Source organism: Lepidothrix coronata, unplaced genomic scaffold (assembly GCF_001604755.1).
Source record: "Lepidothrix coronata isolate B3197 unplaced genomic scaffold, Lepidothrix_coronata-1.0 Scaffold70, whole genome shotgun sequence".
Taxonomy (NCBI): Eukaryota; Metazoa; Chordata; class Aves; order Passeriformes; family Pipridae; genus Lepidothrix; species Lepidothrix coronata.
The window spans coordinates 2794590-2818204 of NW_016690250.1; the positions used below are offsets into that span (position 1 = coordinate 2794590).

The 23615-nt window shown below is 35.5% G+C and overlaps 1 protein-coding gene across 5 annotated transcripts in view; it reads left to right on the forward strand.

Annotated features, from left to right (window-relative positions):
• GRIK2 (glutamate ionotropic receptor kainate type subunit 2) overlaps positions 1 to 23615 on the forward strand; it is a 365941-nt gene that overhangs the window by 313065 nt on the left and 29261 nt on the right. For all 5 annotated transcript variants that reach the window (XM_017818725.1, XM_017818724.1, XM_017818727.1 and 2 more), the window contains one exon: positions 15644 to 15869. In XM_017818725.1, the coding sequence (XP_017674214.1) occupies positions 15644 to 15869 (226 nt within the window). The remainder of the gene's footprint in view (positions 1 to 15643; positions 15870 to 23615) is intronic.

The following is a 23615-nucleotide window of genomic DNA, read 5'->3' on the forward strand; positions in this document are numbered from 1 at the left end:
TGATTTTTTGTCTCCTTGGTGTAACAGAAATCCACTTTATCTACAAAACCTTATGATAAGTAATATGAAGAGACTCTTACAGGTTATTTAAATGCCTTTACTAGTTTTTGGAAGGGAGATCAACATCAGGACAACACCAGGAAAAATTTTTCTTCTATATCATCGGTGAAGGGTGTCTATCTAGTTTAGTATGGACCAGATTAAGTGAAAAGTGAGTAGGACTAAATATTGGTTGGACTGCCAAGCTCAAAGGGTTGTTATGAATAGCTTGAAGTGCAGCTGGAGATCAGTTGCAAACATACAAAACCACCTGAGTGTTGATATTGGGTCCAGTACAGATTCATTTGTGACCTGGATGGTAGGACAGAGTGGACCCTCAGCAAGTTCACAGATGATACAAAACTGAGAGGAGTAGTTGATAGACTGGATGTTGTGCTGCCATTCAGAGGAACTTCAACAGCCTAGTGAAGTGGGCAGGTAGCAGCCTCATGCAGGTCAACAAAAGAAAATGTCAAATCCCCAGTATATTAAAGTATTGGAGCATCCATCATTTGAAGAGAGGTGAGAGAGCTGTATTTGTTTAGGCTGGAAGAAAGAAAGGTTGCATGTGGGGAATGTAGACTGATGTTTATAAATACCTGATGGGAGGGTATAAAAATGATGGAGCCAGACTCTTCTTGGCAGTATCCAGTGAAAGAAGACAAAGCAGTAGGCAAGAATTGAAATACGAGAATTTATATTTAAACATTTTACTGCCAAGGTCAAGCACTAGAAAATGTTGCCCAGAGAGGCTGTGGGATCTCCATCCTTGGAAATACTCAAACATTAGACAATGCCCTAGGCAACCTGCTCTGCTAGACTTTCCTTGAAGCAAGATTTTGGGCCAAATGATCTCCAGACGCTCCTTTTAACTTCAACAGTTCTGTGATTGCTGTGGTAATCTGGGACACTGGTAAATGGGCCATCCTCTTACAGAACAGGAACAAGGGATATTCCACACTGTTTGTGATTATGCTTAGCCTATAAAGCTGGGGAAATAAGAAGGAAGGGGGGGGTAGGATATTTTGAGTGATGGCATTTGTTTTCCCAAGTAATGGGTACACATGACAGAGCCCAGCTTTCCTGGAAATGGCTGAACATCTGCCTGTCCATGGGAAGTGATGAATGAATTCCTTGTTGTGCTTTGCTTGTGCACACAGCTTTTGCTTTACGTGTTAAACTGTCTTTGTCTCAACACATGAATTTTCTCACTTACAAGTCCCATTAGGATAATAGTTAACAGCAACCAGAACCAGAAGAATCGTGCGTATGATTTTGCAACCCTGGAGTAAATAGAGCAATAAGCAAGTTACTGGGATTTTCTTTATTCTAATTTTTAGCTCAAAAGGAGAAAACCAAATGAAGAGTAATTAGAATCTAAAGAAAATTTTGTAATTATGGGACTGTGATTTGTGGGGGTTTTTTTGTTTGGTGTTTCTTTAGACTTAATAAGTTCCTACTTATGTATTCGAATTTAAAATTTCAAAAAAAAAAAAATCAGGGATACCATAATATCTAATTACTGTCCATTCTCGTTGGATAAATTTTTTGCTAGAAAAAAACGTTTCTAGAATTATGGCAAATACTGCCATGATCTGAACGGATAGAGTAGGCTAATTAACAGATGCTATCAAATCTGTCATGTGAACATGAATATACCTTCCTCAGAGATCTTCAATAAATTGTCACCTTCCTGAAAGGTTCAGTGCAACTTTGTCAGATAAACATAAACCAGAATCAAATTATAAGAATAAATTATAAGAATATATATGCAAATTAATAAGATTATAATACTTGTCCCCATTTGAGAGATGACATTGAATGAATAGTGTTGATGCACACTACTGTCATTAACTATTGCTAAGATGAAACCACAGAAGTTGATTCAGCTCTTGTGACTTAACTTAAAAATTTTTATAGAGCTATACACCTTAAAGCAAGTTATTTTTCTTTATTCATTTTATTGTTGGCAGAAAATGTCTATCACTTATCTGTAGCTGTTTATATTAAAACGGGCTAGGGGTGTATCGGTCCAACTGCCGATCCAGATCCTCATTAGAAAAATCTATTGTGTTAATTAGCACATTTTAAGCAACCTCAGCAGATGACTGATATTCAAAATAAACATAAAACCATTTCCTTTCTTGCCCAAAAAAATTCATCCCCTTTGTTATGTTTGAAGTTGCTTGTACTGTCACTGCTTTGGCTGCCTTTCTTCTTGACATATGCAGACAAATCAGGTTTGCAGTGTTGCTACAAGATGTTTCCGAACAGTGGCTTTCAAACTCATAGGTGATCTCTTCAATCCTATCTGTGAGTAGTGAAAAGTCAACTAAAGAGTCACCTAAAACAATATAACCACAATAACACGTTGACAGAGGAATCAGTAATGTGCTAAAATACAATCACCAGCATTGTCAGTGCAACTGTTCACTTTTGTCAAACTATGTGGGAACTAGAGAAGTATAAGTGGTATACAGTGTAGAATGAATTGTATGAGCTTTCTGTGCTTTCACTCTATTTTCGTTTTCATTACGATTGTTTTCAGTGTTATGTAATACATATGAACAGCAGATCATTAAACCAGTCACAGGTAATGTTATTAGCTTTTGTTATAGACATTTAATACATATTTAGTTGTTATTGAAGGTTTCTAAAATAGTTGCTTTCAGGTAGTATCCTGAAAAGGGTGACTTGTTTTGGTAAGTAGATTAGCAACGATAATAATATAAATTTATTTAAATTTCTCTTATTGGATGCTCAAACTACACCAGAAATTCTTTTCCCATTAAGTTTTTACTGGATGGATAACAAAATTACTTTTTTATGTTCAACTGATCAGTTTACTGACAGTTTGACAGGGGAACATCTGCAGTATGATGCACAGCTACACCCAGTAGTTCCATGGAAAAATGTCTAGAATCCTAAGTAGTTCTGATAATCATAGAATCATTGCATGGTTTGGGTTAGAAGGACCTTAAAGATCATTCAGTTCCAATCCCCCCATGATCATTAACATAGTAAATTTTCTAGGAGTTATGGTATCTCATACCAGCCCACAGAATATTTCTGAGATGAAACACGGATTTTCATTAGAGCACGTCAGTGCATGTCAAATATCTATTTCTTCTCCTGACTGTATTTCAGAACTCCGATGTCACAGGCCACGTAATAATTATTTCAAGCCATGTTTGAAGCATTTCATTGTTGATACAAAATTTTGTTCTGCCCCAAAAATGCACAGATTATAAAATTATTGGATTTACCATATATAACTATAAATACATATATGTCAAATAATATTTAAATCAATAATAAAAGTCATCTGTGGGAATCAGCAGAAATTTTTAATTAGAAAGGTTGAAATATCATTTAGGTGTCCTGGAACTCACATGATGTGATCTTACTGCGTACCACTGAAAATTTTTAGGCCAGCCCAGGAATTCTCGATAAAAAATAATATTTTCTCAAAATAAAAAAATTCCATGTTTAAATTTTGATTTTTACTATTGTCTTAATTTTTCTGCCAAGTAAAATCAAAATGAAATTTTGTTCTCTCCTATTTTTCCCTGTCATGCTGTCTACTTTGTTCCTAATACACTATTATGTAATGTTTTTTTGAAATTTGATTTCACAGTTTGCAATTACACTTTTTATTGCAATTCAGTGCGTCTGAAATTGCTGAAATACTAAGATTTTCCATAACACAGAAATCGTAATTTTTTTGGTTTCTTCCAAGTATTTAATAGACTTTGAAGAGCTTTCAACTTGTGATGAAAGTAAGACAGGTACTTATCACTTATATCCTTCTCTTTCTCTTCTCTAATTTGTACAGTATTAATGTAAATAATAAGCATCAGGGTATTGTCCTAGCTTTCTGATGGAAGGTCATCTCAGGCTCTGCCTGCTTATTTCCTTGTTCTGGCTGATATGGCTCAATGTTAGTATCATTTTAACTTTGATTTCTGTCATTGAAGATGATGTTTAATAAGAATATAGTTGGACCTGTGTTTGCATCATAAATGCACACAGAAAATGCTGAAAATGGAAGAAATAAGAGGTTACAGTGCTTTTTGCCTTAATCTTTCCAAAAATTCAGGGCAACTAACATGAACAGAACATCCATAATTTTCAGGCTGCAGTGATCAGGCCATACTATATGACAGACACTTTCTAGTGCAAACACGAGAGACCACTTACACTGTTGTCACAGAAATAAGTATCTGTTCCTACAGTCAATGTTAAATGTGTTCAAATTAAAATTACTTTTGCAATTTAAATTTCAATCTAATTTATTCTTAAAGAAGATATATTAACCAAGGTTCTACTGAAACAGCAAACTCTATGTATTTATAGGCAGCTTTTGAGCAGCACAAGTTTCTGCAGTTTACATATAGAAGTGGAAATATAGTGCATGAATTTTTCATTGATTTTGCTTCTACTTTTTCTCCACAAAAATACAAGGAATATTTGAATTTTGAACCAGTAGTTTCAGAAGATCACACATGATAATGCTACTCAAAATGGTGCTTTTCTTTTCTTTTGTTTTTTTTTTCAAGACTGATTCTTCACAGTTCAGTTACGTATTAAGGCCTTTGTAATGAGCAATAATAAAATAAGTAGTCAGCACAGTATTAGTCAGAGAAATCTTAGAATTGTTTGTGACTGAGTGTTGGTGTATTATTTAACACTAACATTACTGAATTAAGTCACTGAATGGTCAAACAAACTGCTGACAAATTTTCACACTCTTTTTTGTTCCTTGGAAATTCTCAATTACTTTATTGCTGCTAATCTTGAGCAATTCTTCTGAAAAAAACCAGAATATACCAGTTAACAAGGCAGAAAAGTGAATCCTTTCCCCACTGTTCTGCCACATACTTATTCTGCCTGTTCCTAATTACAAATAAAGCAGAATGTCTAATGATGTATTCTTCAAGAATAAGTTTGGCTGAAAAGTTCCTGTGTCTTTTACTGTAATTTTTAATTCCAGATCTTTTTAATCTCTTCATTGTTCAAGAAAAGCATCTCCTTAAGTGTAATATTGCTTATCTTCTCAAGTACATTGTTTAGGAGACTAAAGATGTTTAAAGATAAAACTACCAGAATTATTCCAAGACCTGACAGATGTGCTAACAAATAATTCTTCTGACCAGTATCCCACCACTCCTCTATACCTTTCATATGAACCACATATGGCATCAATCGTGTTTGCCTGAATTAACTCCGATTTTCTGGTCACCAAGGTCAGAAAAGTACAGAGAAAGTTTCATCTGTTCTTAACTAGCACATATGGTCCAATGTGTTTGGTAATTTACATGCTGTAATAAAAAAGTACTGAATGCTAAACCCAAATCCCACCGCAGAATACCTCAGTGGTGGCTTATACTAATCCACTGTTGGCAAATATTTTGCATGAGCTACTTTGTGAAGAAATACTTGAAATTATTGGCCATTTTCATGTAAAGTATGTTTTTGGGTCTGTTAACAGAATCAATGGGTGAACTTATCAGGGGAAAAAAACCCAACAAGTTGCCTGTGCAATTAGTCTGATTTTGATGACCATAATTACAAGCAGTAATTAATGCTAATGCTGCTGCTTGACACATGCCATTAGAGAAAAAACTGGCAGAAGAACTTCCATAGGGGCCTCTGGTGGTCTAGTGGTTAGGGTGCAGGACTCTCACCGCTGCGACCCGGGTTCGATTCCCAGCCCCCCGGGCAGATGGAGCTCGTTAGCCCTGTGAGGCAATCCATCTAAGAGAAGGTCACTCTAAACAAACCTACGTTCTGAGACCCTCACTGCCACTGTCCGAGTTTCACTCGGCCCCGGCAGATGAACTTCAGGATTAAAGGGTGGGCTCAGTTCAGCGCACGCTGTGTCTCACCTAAAAAATCCACTGCGCAGGCTTGAAGGGTTAATGACCTTTCCCAAATCTTCACTCGCGAAGACTGGCCATTATATTATTAGAACTTCCATAAAGTTTTTGAAACCTGTGAAGGCAATGCAACAATATTTATTTTTCATTGTGCTTTTTTGGGGAAAAAAAAGGCGAATAATAATTAGTGGGCTCTCTCTTCTCATTCAAAGAGATCTTTGATCAAAGTGATGTTGAGTTTGATTTCTAATGCTGCCCAATGAGTTTATTTCAATCCACCACAGCAACAGAGTGTTTAGAATATGGTGCATATTAATTTTGCTTTGAACATTGCATAAATGTTTTTCATACAGGTGTAGATGCTGTGAGACTATAATTATTAAAATCATGGCATAAAATGTCACATGACATAAAATCATGTGACAAATTCTTACTCTATTAGAAGTAATATTTAAAGTAATATTTGTGAGCTTCATGCTCAGTTCCAATCATGAAACTATGCAACCACTGCTTTTGGAAAAGGACATTGCTCTCTGATACAGTGCAAATGAATCGTGGAGTTTTGTACATGCAGTTTGTATCTGAGAACAGGCAGAGTGAACAGCAGTAGGCTTATCTTTACAAACATCCAGAAAATAGGATCTGCTTTAGAAACAGATTAAATTTGATTAATTTCTTATTCCTACTTATGGAGGAAGAAACCTACAGAAGTGTAAGAAATATCACACTTGTCATCTTCCATAGTATTTTACAGCAAGAACTCTTATGATGTTAGTTATAATTCAGTAGAGGACTATAAAACATTCTGGTATAAAAGACGAGAAAGTTTTCTGAAATCCATTAGTGATTTTGGAGGTATAAAGTCCTTAGTTATTTCCAGGTCAAAGCTGATAGTAAAAACTTATTTCAATGGTGTTAAGGTTTGAAGTTTTTAAACCATAAATTACTTGAAATATTTAACATTTGTTCAAAATCTTTGGTTTTTAAAACAAAAAGTCAGCACAATCAGAGCAAGAGTAAAAATGTCTTTCTCTGAGCACTGCATTTTTCATTCCTTGTAGCTCTATTCTTGGCAGAAAAACCTTTCCTACCTTTTTCATTTGTGTTCTATGGACCATAAAAACTGCCGTTATGGAGGAGAGAACGCTGTATGCATTATTGTTTTTATGCTGACACAACAAAATCTAAATTGTCTGGTTCACTTAGGGGTTTTCAGGCCTCAGCAGTTCTGAAAAAATTGGGGGGTGAGGGTGGGGGAAAGAAAAAAAAAAAGGAGAAAAGTAATGCCCTGAGGTCAGAAGGTTACAGTGAATAAGACCAGTCAGAAAAAGGAGAGTGTGTCTTTTTCATTTTTCTGTGATGGCTGAGCAGAAGCTAGTCTAAAAGTTCTAGGAAACAATAAAAAAATATGATACTGAAGAGGTAATTTTTATAACTAGTTGCTAAACCATTAAGAAAATTAGATGATACTCAGAAGTTCACTTGAAATGTTTGTCTGTTAGGCAATAGAAAACAGCTAAGCTCATTTAAGTCTGGTCTGCTGCCCAGCACAGGTGGAAGAATGTGCAATATTTTCAGTATACTTATGGTGCTAGTGATTAGCACTACGCTCTGTAAAAGCTATGCCTTATCCTATAGCAGTGATTCAAAACTGTGCACTACATCTATCTGAATGCACAGTTTGGATTGTATGTGGCATCGTATTATCCTTTGGAGGCATCAGGTGCAGATATCCAGTTAAGACCAAATTGCGTTTTACACATAGTGTGCTCAGCTATGTCAAAATTGGTAATTATACTGCTTCTGCTGGGTTAAAAACAGCACTTTCAGAGTGTAGAATTAACTAAGGCTTATGTGAAACTAGACATTATTTCAGTCATTTAAAAAGTTTGAATGTATTATTTAAATCAAAATAGCTGCAATAAGACATGTAGTGCTTAAATGTAGTGCATGTAAAGCTAAAAAATTAATAAGAACTGTCATCTTTTATTCTGATTCCTGTGGGTGATTCTGATATGTATAATTATTTCCTTATATTACTGTTCAGCTCAGAAGTCCTAGTAATGGATCATTGTTGTCCACTTCAGAAACATTTAGCTGCTTGGAGAAAACAGTATCTATTCCAAAGAATTCAGTTTCATATTAAGAACTTGGAGAGGTGGATCAGTGTACACAGACATAAATTACAGAAACAGTAAAGTATATGAAGCGTCCAACAGAACAAACACATCATTGGTCATTGATAGATATTTGAACATTAACAATCAGCCTTTACAATTTTCCATCTGGTGACACTTCAAGCAAGTGAATAGTCTATGTTTATTTACAATTTATTTTCATTTATGCAAGTGTTTGAATTCTTTCAGAGAGTCTTATCTTTGAGTTTTCCTGTATTTATAACACTTTGGGAGAATTACAGAATTCCTAAAACATTCTTTACCTTAGGCTGTTCATTTGTTCTCTCAGTTTTAAGCTTGTCATACTACGATTTGAAATTTATTCAATTAATTAACTTTATCTAGCTATTAATGATACTAATCCTTTGTGGCCTAAAATACTGGAGACATATCCCAGATATTTTAGAACATCTATGAGCCATAAGAGGATTGGCTAAAATGTTTTCTTCACCTAAATTTGACATCTAACCTTCTTTTGTTTAGAAAAAAATCTTGAGATACGTTAGTGCTTTTGCCATCATTAAGAACATCAGAAATGCATTTTCTAGCTTATTTCACAGCTATGTAGATTTAGGGCATGTGTCAAAAGAAAACATCAAACTTACAAAAGAATAAGGAACGAATAAAATAATTTACTATATGAACAGTTAAGTTTTGATTCCTGTACTGGTGTTCAGGATTTCCAAAGACTCATGTATGAAACAGCTGGGACGAGTTCTACTTGAGTTTCAAAGAACTGAAGAAATCAATGAAAACTCAAAGTTGGAAGGGATCTCTAGGCATCCCTTAGTCTTGTTGGAAGAGATCCGTTTTCCCAATCGAAAGCATGATCTTAGATTAACTTATTCAGAGTCACATTAAGCTGTCTCAAATACTTCCAGTGTGTTGATTCTGCTGCTTCTCTTAGCTACATGTTCCAACACTTAGTTTTTCTCATGGTGAAGAATTTTTTCCTTATATCCACAAAGAACTTTCCATCAGCAGCTTAAGCCATGGCCTCTTATTCTGTCACTATGCTTCTTAATGAGGAGAGTACCTTCAAATTCTCTCTTAACATTCTCTTTAGGTAATGGAAGAAGGTGATTAGATTCTCTGTAAGCCTTCCATTCTAGAACACCATTTCCATAAATCTTTCTTTGTAGGTTGAGGTCTCCAATCTTCTGATCACCTTGATGGACACTCTCCAATGTTAGCATCTCTCCTTGAATTCAGAGGACCAAAATTGGACACAGCATTCCTGGTGCAGCTTGACAAGTGCCAAATATTGTGCATTAATCACATCCCTTTTTCTGTTGGCTAGAGTCTTGCTGATCTGGCCAGCAGTTTGCTTTCCTGCTGCAAAGATGGACTGCTTACTTATGTTCTTCTAGCTGTCTTGGGACCATAAATAATTTTCAGCTGAAATAGACTCCCACCAGTCAATTCCCAGCCAGGATGGATCTTTGGGATTACTTTCTTCCATGCAAGGTAGACTTTGCATTTATCTTTCTTAAACCTCTGTAGTGGGTTGACCCTGGCTGGATGCCATGTACCCAATAAAGCCACCTTCTAACTCCTCTCTGTGATGGGACAGAGGAGAGGAAATATAATGAAAGGTTCGTGATAAGGATAAGGACTGGGAGAGATCACTCAATGATTACCATCATGGGCAAAACAGACTCAAAATGGGGTTATTTATCAAATTTATTACTAGCAGAATCAGAGCAGAGAATGAGAAGTAAAATAAATCTTAAAACACATTCCCTCCACCCTTCTCTTCTTCCCAAGTTCTATCTCCTCTTCCGCCAGTGGTGCAAGGAGACAGGGAATGGAGTTTATGGTCAGTTCATCACAGGTTGTTTCTGCTGCTGCTCAGGGAGAGAGTCCTTCCCCTGCTCCCCTTGGGAGACAGTCCCTCGTGAACCTGTCTGGCGCGAGTCCATCCCACAGGCAACAGTTGTTCACAAGCTGCTGCAATGTGGGTCACTTTTCCATGGGGTGCAGTCCTTCAGGCACAGGCTGCTCCAGCATGGGTACCCCACAGGGCCAAAAGTCCTACCAAGAATACCTGCTCCACCGTGGGCTCCTCTCTCCACGGGTCCCCATGTCCCAGCCAGGACCCTGCTCCATCCTGGGCCTCCCACGGGGTCACAGCCTCCTTTGGGCATCCGCCTGCTCCAGCATGGGCTTCTCCATGGGCTGTAGGTGGATCTCTGCACTCCTGTGGTCCTCCATGGGCTGCAGGGGGGCAGTTGCTCCACCATGGTCTGCACCATGGGCTGCAGGGCAACCTCAACTCTGGTACCTTAAGCACCCTCTCCCTCTCCTTCTCCTCTGACCTTGGTGTCTGCAGAGATGTTCACATGTTCTCATTCTGCTTTTCTCTGGCTGCAATTTTCAATGCACAACAACTTTTTTTTTCCCTTTTTCAACAAGTTATCACAGAGGTGTTACTATCATCCCTGATTGGCTCGGCCTTGGCCAGTGGTGAGTCCATCTTGGAGCCGTCTGGCATTGGCTCTGTTGGATATGGGGAAAGCTTCTGGCAGCTTCTCACAGAAGCCACTCCTGTAGCCCGTCTGCTACCAAAACTGCCTAAGCAAACCAGATACAACTCCATGCAATTCCTGTTTACTAATTTTCAAGCCTCTTGTGGTCTACCTTCATGGTAATTCTTTTTTTCAGTGTTTCTACCTCTTCTCCCTGTTTTATATCATCTACAAACTTGATGAGGGTGCTTTCAATACCATTTTCCAAACTGTTTACAAAGATATTTAGTAGTATCAGGTCTAGGACTGACCCTTGAGGTACTCAGCTCCTGGCAAGATGCTAATCTGTCCTTGAGCTGTTTACTACTTTCCAGGATTAATATCTTTGCCAGTTCTCCACCTGTCCAGTCCTCCATCCATCCAGTCCTTATCCTTCCAAATTGTTGTCAAGGATGCTGTGAGGCACCATGTTGGTCACCTTGCTAAGGCTCACAGGGGTTGGTCTTTATGAAATCTCTCTTCATATGTCATTCTTTTTGTTAGTGCAAACACATAGGTGTTGAACTTGGTGAGGTCATTCAGGAGTGACATTTCATAGTCTGTGTATTACAGAAGGTCAGAATTAATGTGCAAAATTGTTCCTTTGGCTTTAAAAAGATTTATGAATCAACTTTAAGAATACTGGCCTGTGTCCACTAAGCATGCAATGCTCAGGAAAAGAGAAGTCATATAGCTGTCATAGACTGTGTCATAAATGGAAAATACTGTAGTAGAATTGGGAGTCTGTGAGGTTTTTTTCTGACATAATAATTGTGATGATTTAATTCTTATGTGGTGAAGAGTGCTTTCATAAAATACATAAGCACTGTGTTACAGAATTTTTTAACTTATTTTTTTCTCGAAATTTTGATTTTAATTACCTTTAATCTTTCCTTAGTTATTACAGCCTCTTTTGAGTTTAAATATTGCATGGGTACAAGCAAAGCTGAAGCATTTTCTGTGGCACAAACTGCTTTTAGAAGCCAGGAAAGAAGTTGTAAGCATTCATTAAAATAAAAATCTCCATTAATGGATCTGTAATTTTCTTTTATAGAAAAATGTCATACTTTGCCTAGCTTATTTTACTGTGCATTTATCCACTTCTGACTTGTATCATGAGGTCTGCTTCCTCGTCCTTTGATCCTTGTTTATTCTGGCATTTATTCAACATCCTGATATTTTTCTAACCTCGTGGTCCTGAGTCACACTGCTCAGATATTTGTCTTTCCTAGCCAGTGCGTCAGGATGAAGAAGTAACACATTACTGACAATAATTCTTTCTGTTTCCAGACTCATATTTGTACATAGGATTTGACTATGACTGACTCAGTGCCTTTGCCATGGCTCCATTTGTGGTCCCTGACATGCCTAGTTATCTTGCAATGATGTTTAGTTTATGAACGTTGAGTATGACACTGACAGTATCCTCTGAATGTCATTGTGAGAGTTACCATTTTATGCATCAGGTAAATGAGTTTCTAGACTTGCTTAATCTTTTCATTTCCAGCTTTCCTAGTAGTTAGTTCTCTTTTTTTATTCCAGTGAAATTCAAACACTGCAAAGCAGCTTTCTTACTACTGTGCATTGTCTTCAGCATTACTGAGGGAATACAAGCTTGATAAATCATGTCACCACAAGTTACCTTATACAGACATCATTTCTGGTTGATTTCAAGTTAGGTTGGATTTCCAGACAGTGACTTCCAGTTAGAGGAAACAATATGGGGAACTAGCCCAGATAAAATAATACACTTCATTGACAGACTATGTAAGTTGATTAACCAGGTTGATTTGCACACAGTGAAAGAAGATGGAAACGTAATGTAAATTGCAGCATCTGCTTCTAACAGTATGAATGATAGTCATAAGCACAAGAAGCAATATGTATATATTGGAGTGTCATTCTCTTTAGTTCAATGTCAAATAAGCTCCTGATGCTTTTGATTGTTCTGGCTTCTTGATTTTCGTCAATGACTTTGCCGAGTATTTTGCCAAACACAGGAAAACTATCTGTGAGTGTATTTTCCTAAATCAAATGATGGAGGTTTTTTTAATTTATTTTGAGATAAAAAAAATTTTTGTTGTGCATTAAAAAAATATAAAAAATCCTTAGCCTATACCATTTTTCTTTGGTAAGAATTTCTGAACACTAATTAGAATTTAGAGATCACAAGTAGAAGGGCATTTTTTTCTGGCATCATTTCATCTTTTAGGGTTGGAAGAAAGTAGTCTAAAGGTATTGTAGTTGTTGCCGGTGTATTTTGGAGTTGAAAAAATCTCCGGAGCAGTTAATTAGGGGTGAGATAAGAAAGGGTTTATTTGCCAAGGCAGTAGATGGTATACGACGCGCGCGCCGGCCGTGCCCGAGAGGTTACATTTTATAACACCATCCGTCCAATCCCAGATGTGTCCACCCCGCGGCCTTTACTCTGGTCCACCCCAGGTCCACCCCCTTGAAATGAGTCTGGGGTGTATTTTGGGACCACTTACTTCATCATCTTCAACTTCATCAGAGCACAAAGGGTACATATTTACCTAATTCTTGACCTATTCTGTGGTTTAGGCCCAGATATGCTGTTCTGTCAACTGCCTAGGCCTTGCCTTGACAAAAGACTAAACAATTCTGCTGTATTCAGAAGCAGGATTGATATGGGGAGCACAGAATGGGGTAAGAGGGTTAGGGAATCCATAAACAAGGGNAATTAGAATTTAGAGATCACAAGTAGAAGGGCATTTTTTTCTGGCATCATTTCATCTTTTAGGTTTGGAAGAAAGTAGTCTAAAGGTATTGTAGTGTTCTGCCTATATGAGAAAACTGAGATATCTCTCTGCATTTCTGTCACCCCTGTTAGCTTTATAGCTTTACAGTGGTGAGCCATGTGCACTGATATTTTAGATTTTGTGTTCTCTTTTACAGTCTCATTAATCATGTATAGACCTTTTTAATGTTTTTGTTTTAATTATTCCAGTAAATGAGCTGTCCTATGCAGGAGCTTTCTCTGATTTTGTTGATGGCATTTTTTCTTTGCTATTCAATATTAGCTGTGGCTTCATCCTAGCTGATTAAATCAGTCATCATAATATGAGCACTCTGTCCTTTAGAGGATATAATATTTTTTTCACATGCTGTAATGCTTCAGTAGACACCAACCAATTGCCCTTGCTAACACGTTTTCATGCTGGAGGTAATTCTTTTTCTCAACAAAAATCTAGAAATATGTATGTATTGCAGTTCATTCTTTCTTTGTTTTTTTTTTTTTTTTTTTTTTTATTATAGTTCATTTGTTTTTTTTCTGTTTTTTTTTCTTTTTCCCCTTAATATGTGTCAGCAATGTGTATCTAACAATTTACTGAAATTGTTTTCTCCACTAATGTTTTATATTGCTCAGGTTATTTATAGTGGTTAAAATATTTACTGAGATAAAGACTGTGACAAAAGAATTAAATACAGGTTCTTGGTAAAATTTTACAACTATTGAAAAACATTTTTTTCCACCTTTTACTGTATTACACGGTGATTTAGATTCCTACAGAGCTGCTGTGCATTGCTTAAAGTACATTATGCTACAATGCAACATTAAATGCTTGCAAGAATTATTTGATGTAAAAAGCAAACCCTATGAGGACAGTCCATAGCTATCTGGTCTTCTCTATTCTATGTGTTCACAGTATATTCTGAGGAAGAATGCTTTCCCTTTTCATTGTTACTAAGATCTTTTGAAATCAGTCCCAGCCTATGTTCAGTACAGTAACAACCACATAATGCAGAGCCCTAAAAGTCTTCAGTTTTTTAGCATTGACACTAGACTTAGTTTAAATGCTTGATTTGCTAAGTCCCCAGGCAGAGTGAAGTAACTCTTGGATTGCGTCTCAGCAGGGGAACAATAATCTCTTTTTTCTAAATAAATGTTCTTTTTATTCCACATATACTGTTAATTCTACTCTGGGGAAGAATTTCTGGCTGTCAATCAGCTGAACTTCAGAAAGGTTTGCAGTGTCAATCTTTGTTTAGTATTTCCACCAGAGCTGATGGCAGAATTATGTTTAGGGCTGACATTAAAACAGGAAAGACTGTAAAAAGTCTGATAATATGAGTGCTCACATTGCATTTCTACATTTTAGTTACTAGGCAAGATCATTTTCTGATACATTTTGAGTTTGAAATGTTATTAAACAGATGGGACAAATATAATATAAAATGTTCAGTACTTTTAATACCTTCAGTTTATCCAGTCATTATGAGCTCTTAAGCACTGTGTTTTACAAAAACAAAGGAAGGTAATTACTGAGGTGAAAAAAGGGAAGCAACTCCTCTGTACTTGCACATCATTATTTTCTTCCAAACTACTGATGCCTTTGTCCCAGATTACTGACTCTCTTCCTGCAACATTTCCTTGTATTCCGGGAATATTAAATCAGAAAGCACATATTCACTTTTAGGACTTTTAGTAGGCAATTTATGAAAGGCAAGATAGCATTAGTGTGACCAGAGAATGATACTATCTCTTACCTGAAATCTTTCTCCAAGTATTTTTGTCATGTACCATGGATAAAATGTTAACTGCCCTCTACTTCAAAAATGTTTTCTCCATATACTGCCATCTGTAAGTGCTTTGATTGCTTTGGACTGCCACACTGTGCTTTAGGTTTTCAGAACTGTTCAGCTGAGAAATTGAAATGAGTGAAATTTCAATTTTGTCAGAATCCACAGATTCTCCTGTAAAACTCCATAACATTGTTGCTTATCTTGGCTACAGTGAAATATTTAATAGTTTTCCATATATAAAACATATGAACAATAAAAAAACCAGATAAACAACAGATATTGCACATTTGAGATTCTATCCAGCTGGGTTTTTTTACAAAGTGAAGATGAACAGTACAGATGAGATGAAAGGCACAGGCACCTTTAAAAGAATGCCTGGGTGAAAACCGACAGGTAGTAAAATCTGATAAGAGAGCAATATGCAAACTGAGAATTTGCTTTCACTCTTACAGACGTACTATTCATATTCATGTTGCATCTAATATTTGTCTTTCAGAAATCCAAAATCTCCACTTACGACAAGATGTGGGCCTTCATGAGTAGCAGGAGGCAGTCAGTACTTGTCAAAAGTAATGAAGAAGGTATCCAACGTGTGCTTACCTCTGATTATGCATTTTTAATGGAGTCGACAACCATTGAGTTTGTCACACAGAGGAACTGTAACCTAACACAGATTGGAGGCCTTATAGACTCCAAAGGTTACGGCGTTGGAACTCCCATGGGTAGGTGATATGTCAACCATTTGTTCTCTGTTCATTAATCTTAGTTGCTGTAGTAGCATAGAAAATGTCCAGTACACTGTTTCTGTCTCTATATTGCTAACATTTTTCCTCATTCTCTTTTTCCCACCTGGGGAAAATACATATTCTGTCAATATTTGTGGACTTTTTTGTATTTTTCAAACAGGAAAAGGTAATTACTTTATAAAAATCAGACATTTCATATGATAAATTTCTCTTACTTACCTTCCACGTGATTAATTTCTCTTACTTACCTTCCACATGCTCAACAACAACAAAAGTACTTTTTACAGCACTTTATTTTATAAAAAAATGTTTTAAAGATGTTGATATTTCTCTTTAGAGAATGAGGTCCTAGTAGTGCATTAACAAATGCTTCTATAGTGAGAGGGCTAATCACTGAGACTGTTAAAAGAGGAGGAAAGATTCCATACCATGTTGCAGACAAAACAAATATTGAATTAACCATGTGCAATATGGTTTTGCATGGCAATTCCAATCCTGTAAATATTTTCCAGTTCAGGTGTTCTTTACTAGGTACAAAACTTTAGTTGAAAGATTAAAAGGCAACTACATTTTGAAAGATGTGAGCTGAGGACCTGGCTTTAGATTTCAGAATAGATGGGAATGGAAAAGACTGTCAGTACTGCACAAAGAGCCTGCTCAATACTGCAAGATTGTAATGCTGACTTCTTTCTAAGACAAATATTTATTTAAAATTTATTTTAAATAAGAATTTATCATTTTGTGATTGATGTGAATATGCTTTTATTTTGTCTCAGGTAGCTGTTACATTTGGTACTGATTTTATCTGTGTTTATAGTACACACTAAATCATTGTATGGGGAAAGTTGTGTCCAGTACTTTAAATCAAGCACATGGTAAGGAAGCTTAAGAAATAAACTTTACTGGAGTATCTCTGACAAAGAGTTATCTAGTATCATCAAATACAAATTTAACTATATGTTGTATATGTTTACTTCTACTGTAATACCATCTTTTTAATTTTCATTATTTCAGTAATTATTTCTATGAAATGGATACCTGCTGAAGAAATTATGATTCTATTAATTCTGTCTTTGAACAGCTAGTTTTGATTTATACCAATTTTTTCACCCTGTTCTATTGTGGTTCTTGTATTACTGAACATATTCTGTAGATCTGTAAGTGCCAGAAAGGATGGAACTTTTCTGATATACAAACCTTTTGTTATTTTGAGGGTGAAAACCACCTTACATTTAGGTTTAGTGTGGAGACAACAAAATCTTAGTGATAGTTTAAAATCCCTGAATAACCCACATGTAAATTTTTGAAGCAACTCAAGCATGCCCCAGAAACCTAACTGAATATGGAAACGCTGAACTGATAGGAATCAGAGAGACCAAGCTACTTTAGAAATTATTTTGCTTATCTGTAAGTCAGAGAACAAACATAAGGGAAAAAAGTTTTAAAACAATGATAAATTCAGAAACAGAATTCTAGAGTTTAAGTATAGAAGATTAAAAGTTGGATGTAAAGAGTCAAGGAAGTAAGTAAATTGTCTTTTGGTTTTTGTCCCCTACCTTATTCAGGGAGAGTAGGCACTGTGCATGCACTATTTCTTCACTTACTTTGAATCATATCAAAGACATTATTCAGCTCATATTCCTCTACAAGATTCCACATAAGTTATCTGTGTCAATACTGTTGTACAAGGGCATATATGAGCTGACAAATGTTTTTAATCAAGATGAAAAAAATAGAGGACATACCTGCAGGAATCAGATATCATCAAAGGAGGTAAAACAGAAGTTGAAAAGGTGTTGAACTTAGCAAAAGAAGTTGAAGTAGGATCTGAAAAAAAAAGATGAGAGTTTCATAAAGGGAAATAGAACAGAACGTAAAATAAGATGCAAAGTAAGGCTTTTCACAAAAGAAATTAAGACAGAACAAAACAGCATCTGGGACTTTCCCAGAACAGCTTAGTACAAGAGATTAATCCAATATTTGGACAGTATCTATAAAATGCTATTGAGAGAACTGACATTTATAATGGCTTTGTATCCTGTGTATTAGCTTCACAGTCTCAGAGGAAAGAGATTGTGTAGCCTCTGCTAGAATTATGCATAGTTCACATATACAGTTGAAAGGAAACATTATGAAGAAGCATATCCATACTGTCTGTCAGAATAGTTTTTCTTAGCTTTATTGAAGCTAAAAAGCCTTACAGAGCAGTGTATAATGCAAAATATTCTCATGCATTATAGCTAATCTCTTTTCTACAGGAAAAAATAATTCTGGAGTCTTTAAGAGAACTTATGACATGGTTATATCTACAGAAGTAGATTACATCATTATTTACTGATTAGGGAAGACATTTATAGACATAGAGTTGAGTAATATCTTTTTAGAGTTAATAATCCTAAGAGTAACTTGTCAAGTGCTTGGAAAACTGCAATGTAATGGCTTTACATGCAAAGTATATGTTATTGCTTGTGCCTAATTGGGAAGCAACTTTGAGCAAAACAATACAGAACTATTTATGTTAGAGGCATACTACTGGGAAGATATAAATATCATCTCCAAAATTTACAAGAAGCTCAGTTTATCTGATGGAATAATGGCTCAAAGTTGTAGAATTATTTGCACATAGGTTTAAATTTGTAGAATAAAGTTGTTATGGGCCTTATGTTGACTACAGTAGAAGGGATATGGTTACTTTTGGAGAACAGCACAAAAGGAAGTAGGTGCAACATATCTTGATCATTTTGAAGGCAAATAGAATAATAGTTAGTGAGAATACAATTTGCTTCAGTTTAAGTAACTAAAAGAAAAAGAACTAAAAGCTTTCCTAGCAGAGAAAGATGCTACCAGAGTAGTTTATGACAGTATAATCACCTAGAAAATACAACCACCCAACTATAGAACCAGCTTAGAGTACTGCAGTAAATGCTCTCTGCTCATGATGTTAGTGTTTTAAACTCAGAGAAAGAAAGCTGCAGAAGATTAGGAGAAAACAAGCCCAGAGGATCAGGTGGTGAGTGGGTATCAACTCCTTCCAAACAAAGTGGAGAAGCAAAATATAAGTTTACACTTTATTTTAATCCTTCTAAAAGCATTAGTGAAATATACACAGTTTAGATTACTAAAATGTAGCTATGATGAAGGAAACTGGAAATTATGTACTTTTGGCACAAAGTAGGATCAGCAGAATCAGTGTACACCTAAAATCAACAAGATACAGTGATGTTTATAATATGTGCAAGACAGCATTCTGTATGATATTTTAGCAGCAGAGAAAAATAAACTATGGGGAGTGAATTTGGTAATTTGTGCCTACAGTGAATGATTCTCATGATACACATTTGTAAATTAAAAGACTTGTATATACTTGTATCTCCTCTGGTGCTAGGCTAGAAAAAACTTGATTTAGAATGAAAAGAGAAGGAAAAAGCAGACCCGGGATGAGACATCTGATAGCAACTTATCCTTTGGAACAGATAAGAGAGAACATTTGTTTGGGTTATTTTTATCTTCCAGAAGGGGTTTTTATTTTTATTCTGGCATGTTTTATTAGAAGGCACTATTTATCTGGTCCTGTGTTCTTTACCAATGAATCTGGTAGACAGGAAAATTTTGCCAACATGGCAAACATGCTGCCATGTTGTCAACATGCTGCATAGTTGATTTCTAATTTCTAATATATTCTAATAATATGGATATGTATCATGTACAGTTATCCATTAGAAATACATATAAATATCTTTTAGTGATTGGAATTTGTCTTTGTGTGGGCATACATGTCACCATCCAACATTAATCTTCAAGGGAGGAAGGAGGGGAAGCGAGAGGAGGGAAAGAGGGAAGAAGAAAGAGAAAGAAAGCAAAGAAAGAAAAGAAAGAAAAGAAAGAAAAGGAAAGAAAGAAAGAAAGAAGGAAAAAACAGAGAAAGAAAGAAAGAGAATGAAAGAAAGAGAAGAAAGAAAAAGAAAGAAAGAAAAAGAAAGAAAAAGAAAGAAAGAAAAAGAAAGAAAAAGAAAGAAAAAGAAAGAAAAAGAAAGAAAAAGAAAGAAAAAGAAAGAAAAAGAAAGAAAAAGAAAGAAAAAGAAAGAAAAAAGAAAGAAAAAGAAAGAAAAAGAAAGAAAAAGAAAGAAAAAGAAAGGAAGGAAGGAAGGGAGGGAGAATAAATCCTTTGGCTATGCAGAGTAACTTATGCTTTCCACTATTGATCCTCTAAAATGTTACTTATCAGCTCAAGTAGTTTCAATTTCCTATTTCTTCATCATGCCTGGTAGAGATGTTTAAAATTTGGTTTGTTCCCGAATAAAGCCCTGTTGGGATAAATTTACCATTGCAGAGAATTCCTAAATGTTTATGATATATGCTTATGGTCTTCCTATCAAATTGTAGAATTTTTTTAGAGCAAACCTACTCTATCTAGCAATATACATTTCCTGCCGTACTGAAACATGTTTAGTGTGACTTTCCTGTGGTCAACATACTGTAAAACACAGTAATATTAAATGACAAATGTTATTTTCTATAATGAATACTTTTTAAAGTCATTGTTAGTATGAAGTGAACCTCATGAAAGGCTAGAAATGTAGCTTTTGTGCACTTTATATTAAGGCCTTAATGGTCTGTAAGGCTGTTTTTCACAAACATTGTTGAAATCATCTCTAGGAAAAAAAGCATGGTTTCAGGTACTTCTTTCTTTTCAAAATTCCTATTTTTCATCAGCATATTTGACATCAGGCTACTTTCCATCTGGCTTGGACAGATTTTCTACTCAATTGCCATTTGCTTTTATATTGAACCTGGAGCTCATAAATGGCTGACCAGTAAATATGTCGAACCCATTCCATATAAATAGATCTACTGAGCCTGCACCTTTCAGATGATCTGTGTTTATGTGGCAAGTAAGGGCTATCCTGTATATACCAGACAAAAATTCTGTATGTGTGCAGATGTATGCAAAGTAATGCCTTTGACATTTTGAAAATGAAAATGTGTAAGTAATCCTAAAAATTTGCATATATTTCTTCTAACTCTTAAGAAATACAAAATAGAAAGTAGTGTTTGAGAGATATGGTGCATAGAAGAAATTATATCTAGTCATTTATCTAATGTTTCTCTGTGATTGCTGAGCTGTGGAAAATTACAGAATTTGTTGAAGACAGGGATTCTGTGGTATAGCAGTGATGTTCCTAGAACATCTAATAATGGTGTAGCAAAAGCAGTTTGAGAAAAAAGTGAAATATATATTTCTTTATCCTTTATTCCTGTGCAGTTATTACAATAAAATAAATTCTGCTATTAATATTAATAATGCCTCAATCGCAAAATATAATTAGAAGAATCAGTGAATCTGTTACATGACTCTCTTCACTTTTACAAGCTTTTTTGATTTATTTTTCACTTGCTGTGATCAAACTATGACTCTTCCAAGTACAGTATCACCATTTGCATTCCTGAATCTTCAGTATGGATGGACTACCACAATGCCCTGGAAAATGCTGGAAAGGGTCTGGCATTCATATCTTAAAATTTAACTGTTAGCTTAAAAATTGTTGAAAAAAGAAATGTGCACTCCCCCAACTATATTGAGACTCTTCACTGTTCATGGGGATACAACTCTCAACATATAAATAAAATTAAATTATGTACTTTGGGGTCAACATACCAAGTGCATAAAGTTACCAGCATTTCATTGCCAAGCTAAGTCTTACATAACTGCCCATTATACAAAGTGCAATAACTTGCAATAGTAACACAGATACAGGTATGAGAATTTGTTCGTATAGGTGCATAAAATAGATCTACACAGGGTGTATTTATAATTTCACAATAGAAAGTTGGTAGCTACTGTGATGAAAACAAGTTATATCTCACATGTCAAAAAGAAAAATATATGAATAAAGTAAACAGCGTTCCAGCAGAGGTGCATTGGCTGCAGGCCCCAGATATCAGCATACTCACTGAAGCTAAAAGGATGAAACAAAACTTCAAGGTTCTCATGTTCTTTTGAGTCAAAGGTGTCTTCTTTAGTGAAGTTCTCTTTTCTGTCAATCCTAATGAAATATCAAATACAATGTCCTTATTTACAGACATTTTTATCTCTTAGGCAAAAAATATATCTTTGGTACACTGTTCTAAAAGATTCTCAAAAATTTGCCCACTCACGTATGAACACCAAAAACTCCCTTCAGCCAACTAGTGTAATGTGCAGATTACTTGTGTGTAAAAATTTTTTATATACTTTTGCACAATGTAGCTAATGTGTAGTTTTCTTTTGCTTTTGGCAAATCAGAGCCTAGAAAGGGGTTAGTTTCCCTTTTATTTTTTTTTTTTAATTCCAGTCAGCTATGTAGCATGTAATTAAAATATTGTCTGGAGTATGCACACCTTGAAGACAGTAATATTCATATAATTTCATCAGATACAGAATCTAGAAAGAGTATTTTACACTCTACTCACTCAAATTAAAGATTTCATTGCAGAAAATAAAAGGGTTTCGGACAATAATTTATGATCTGCTATTTTATATCTTCTCTTGGAATACGACTTAGTGAATTATTTATATTTATCTAAGCCATTAATAAATTAAATACAATAGTGCTCTTCCTACCCCACTGATAGGCTGCTGGATTCAAGGAGAATTTAAACAAATATTTTAATCAAAAAATGTATAAGAGTTAATTATCATGTTGTATCCAGTGACGCTGTACAGGTTCAACTGATTTATATTATGTGTTCTGTCTCTAGGGAGTGTCCTAGAAAGAGTATTTGCCATAACAGTTTTTATGTTATAATACTGAAATTTTTTAACTGACCTGACCATGTTCTTAATGCAAGTATTTTAAAAGATATTTTATTATCTGCCATTTTTAGGAGCATGTTTCCAAATATAGAAAATTTTAAATCAAGGTACAGTGCAGAATATAAATTACTCAAGAAGAAAGCTCTTAATAGATGCTTGTAATTTCAAAGATTAAAACTTAATGTAGTAAAAATACAAAAAAATAAATGATGCATTTCCTAAATATGCAACAGAAAGTGAAAAGAAGATATAAAGAGGATGGTCTCAGAATAGTCTTTATTTATCTCTTAGAGTTCAATCAGCCTCCTCCCTTGCTGTATTTATTATTCCAGACAGAGATTTGCAGTCTGGTTTTGTAATCATGTAAAATTAGTTTACTTTTGGAGCTTGCCTGTAAAATGAAAAGTAGATAAAACGTGCATAACATTTCATCATCCTACAGATGTGTAGAATGTTGTCTCCAATGTTTTGTTTTTAAAAGGCCAAAACCTTGAATTGTGCAACACGTCTGAATAGGATGTGTGGGAATGGTTCAAAGCTGCACCAGGAGAGTTTTAGACTGGATATTAGGAAGCATTTCTTTATCCAGAGGGTGGTCAAACGCTGGAGCAGGCTTCCTAGAGAGACAGTCAATGCTCCAAGTCTGTCAGTGTTTGAGACATTTGGACAGTGCCCTTTACCTACATTCTTTTACTTCGTCAGCCCTGGACTGGTCAGGCAGTTGGACTAAATGATTTTTGTAGGTCCCTTTAAAGGGAAATATTCTATTCTGTTATCCTCTAAACTATTCCATAGATGCAATTTTGTATGCAGTTCACTTTCTCTTTTTCTTTTTTTTCTTTCTCTTTCCTTTTCCCTTTCTCTTTGCTTTTCTCTATTCCTTTTTCCCCCTTCCCTTCCCTTCCCTTCCCTTCCCTTCCCTTCCCTTC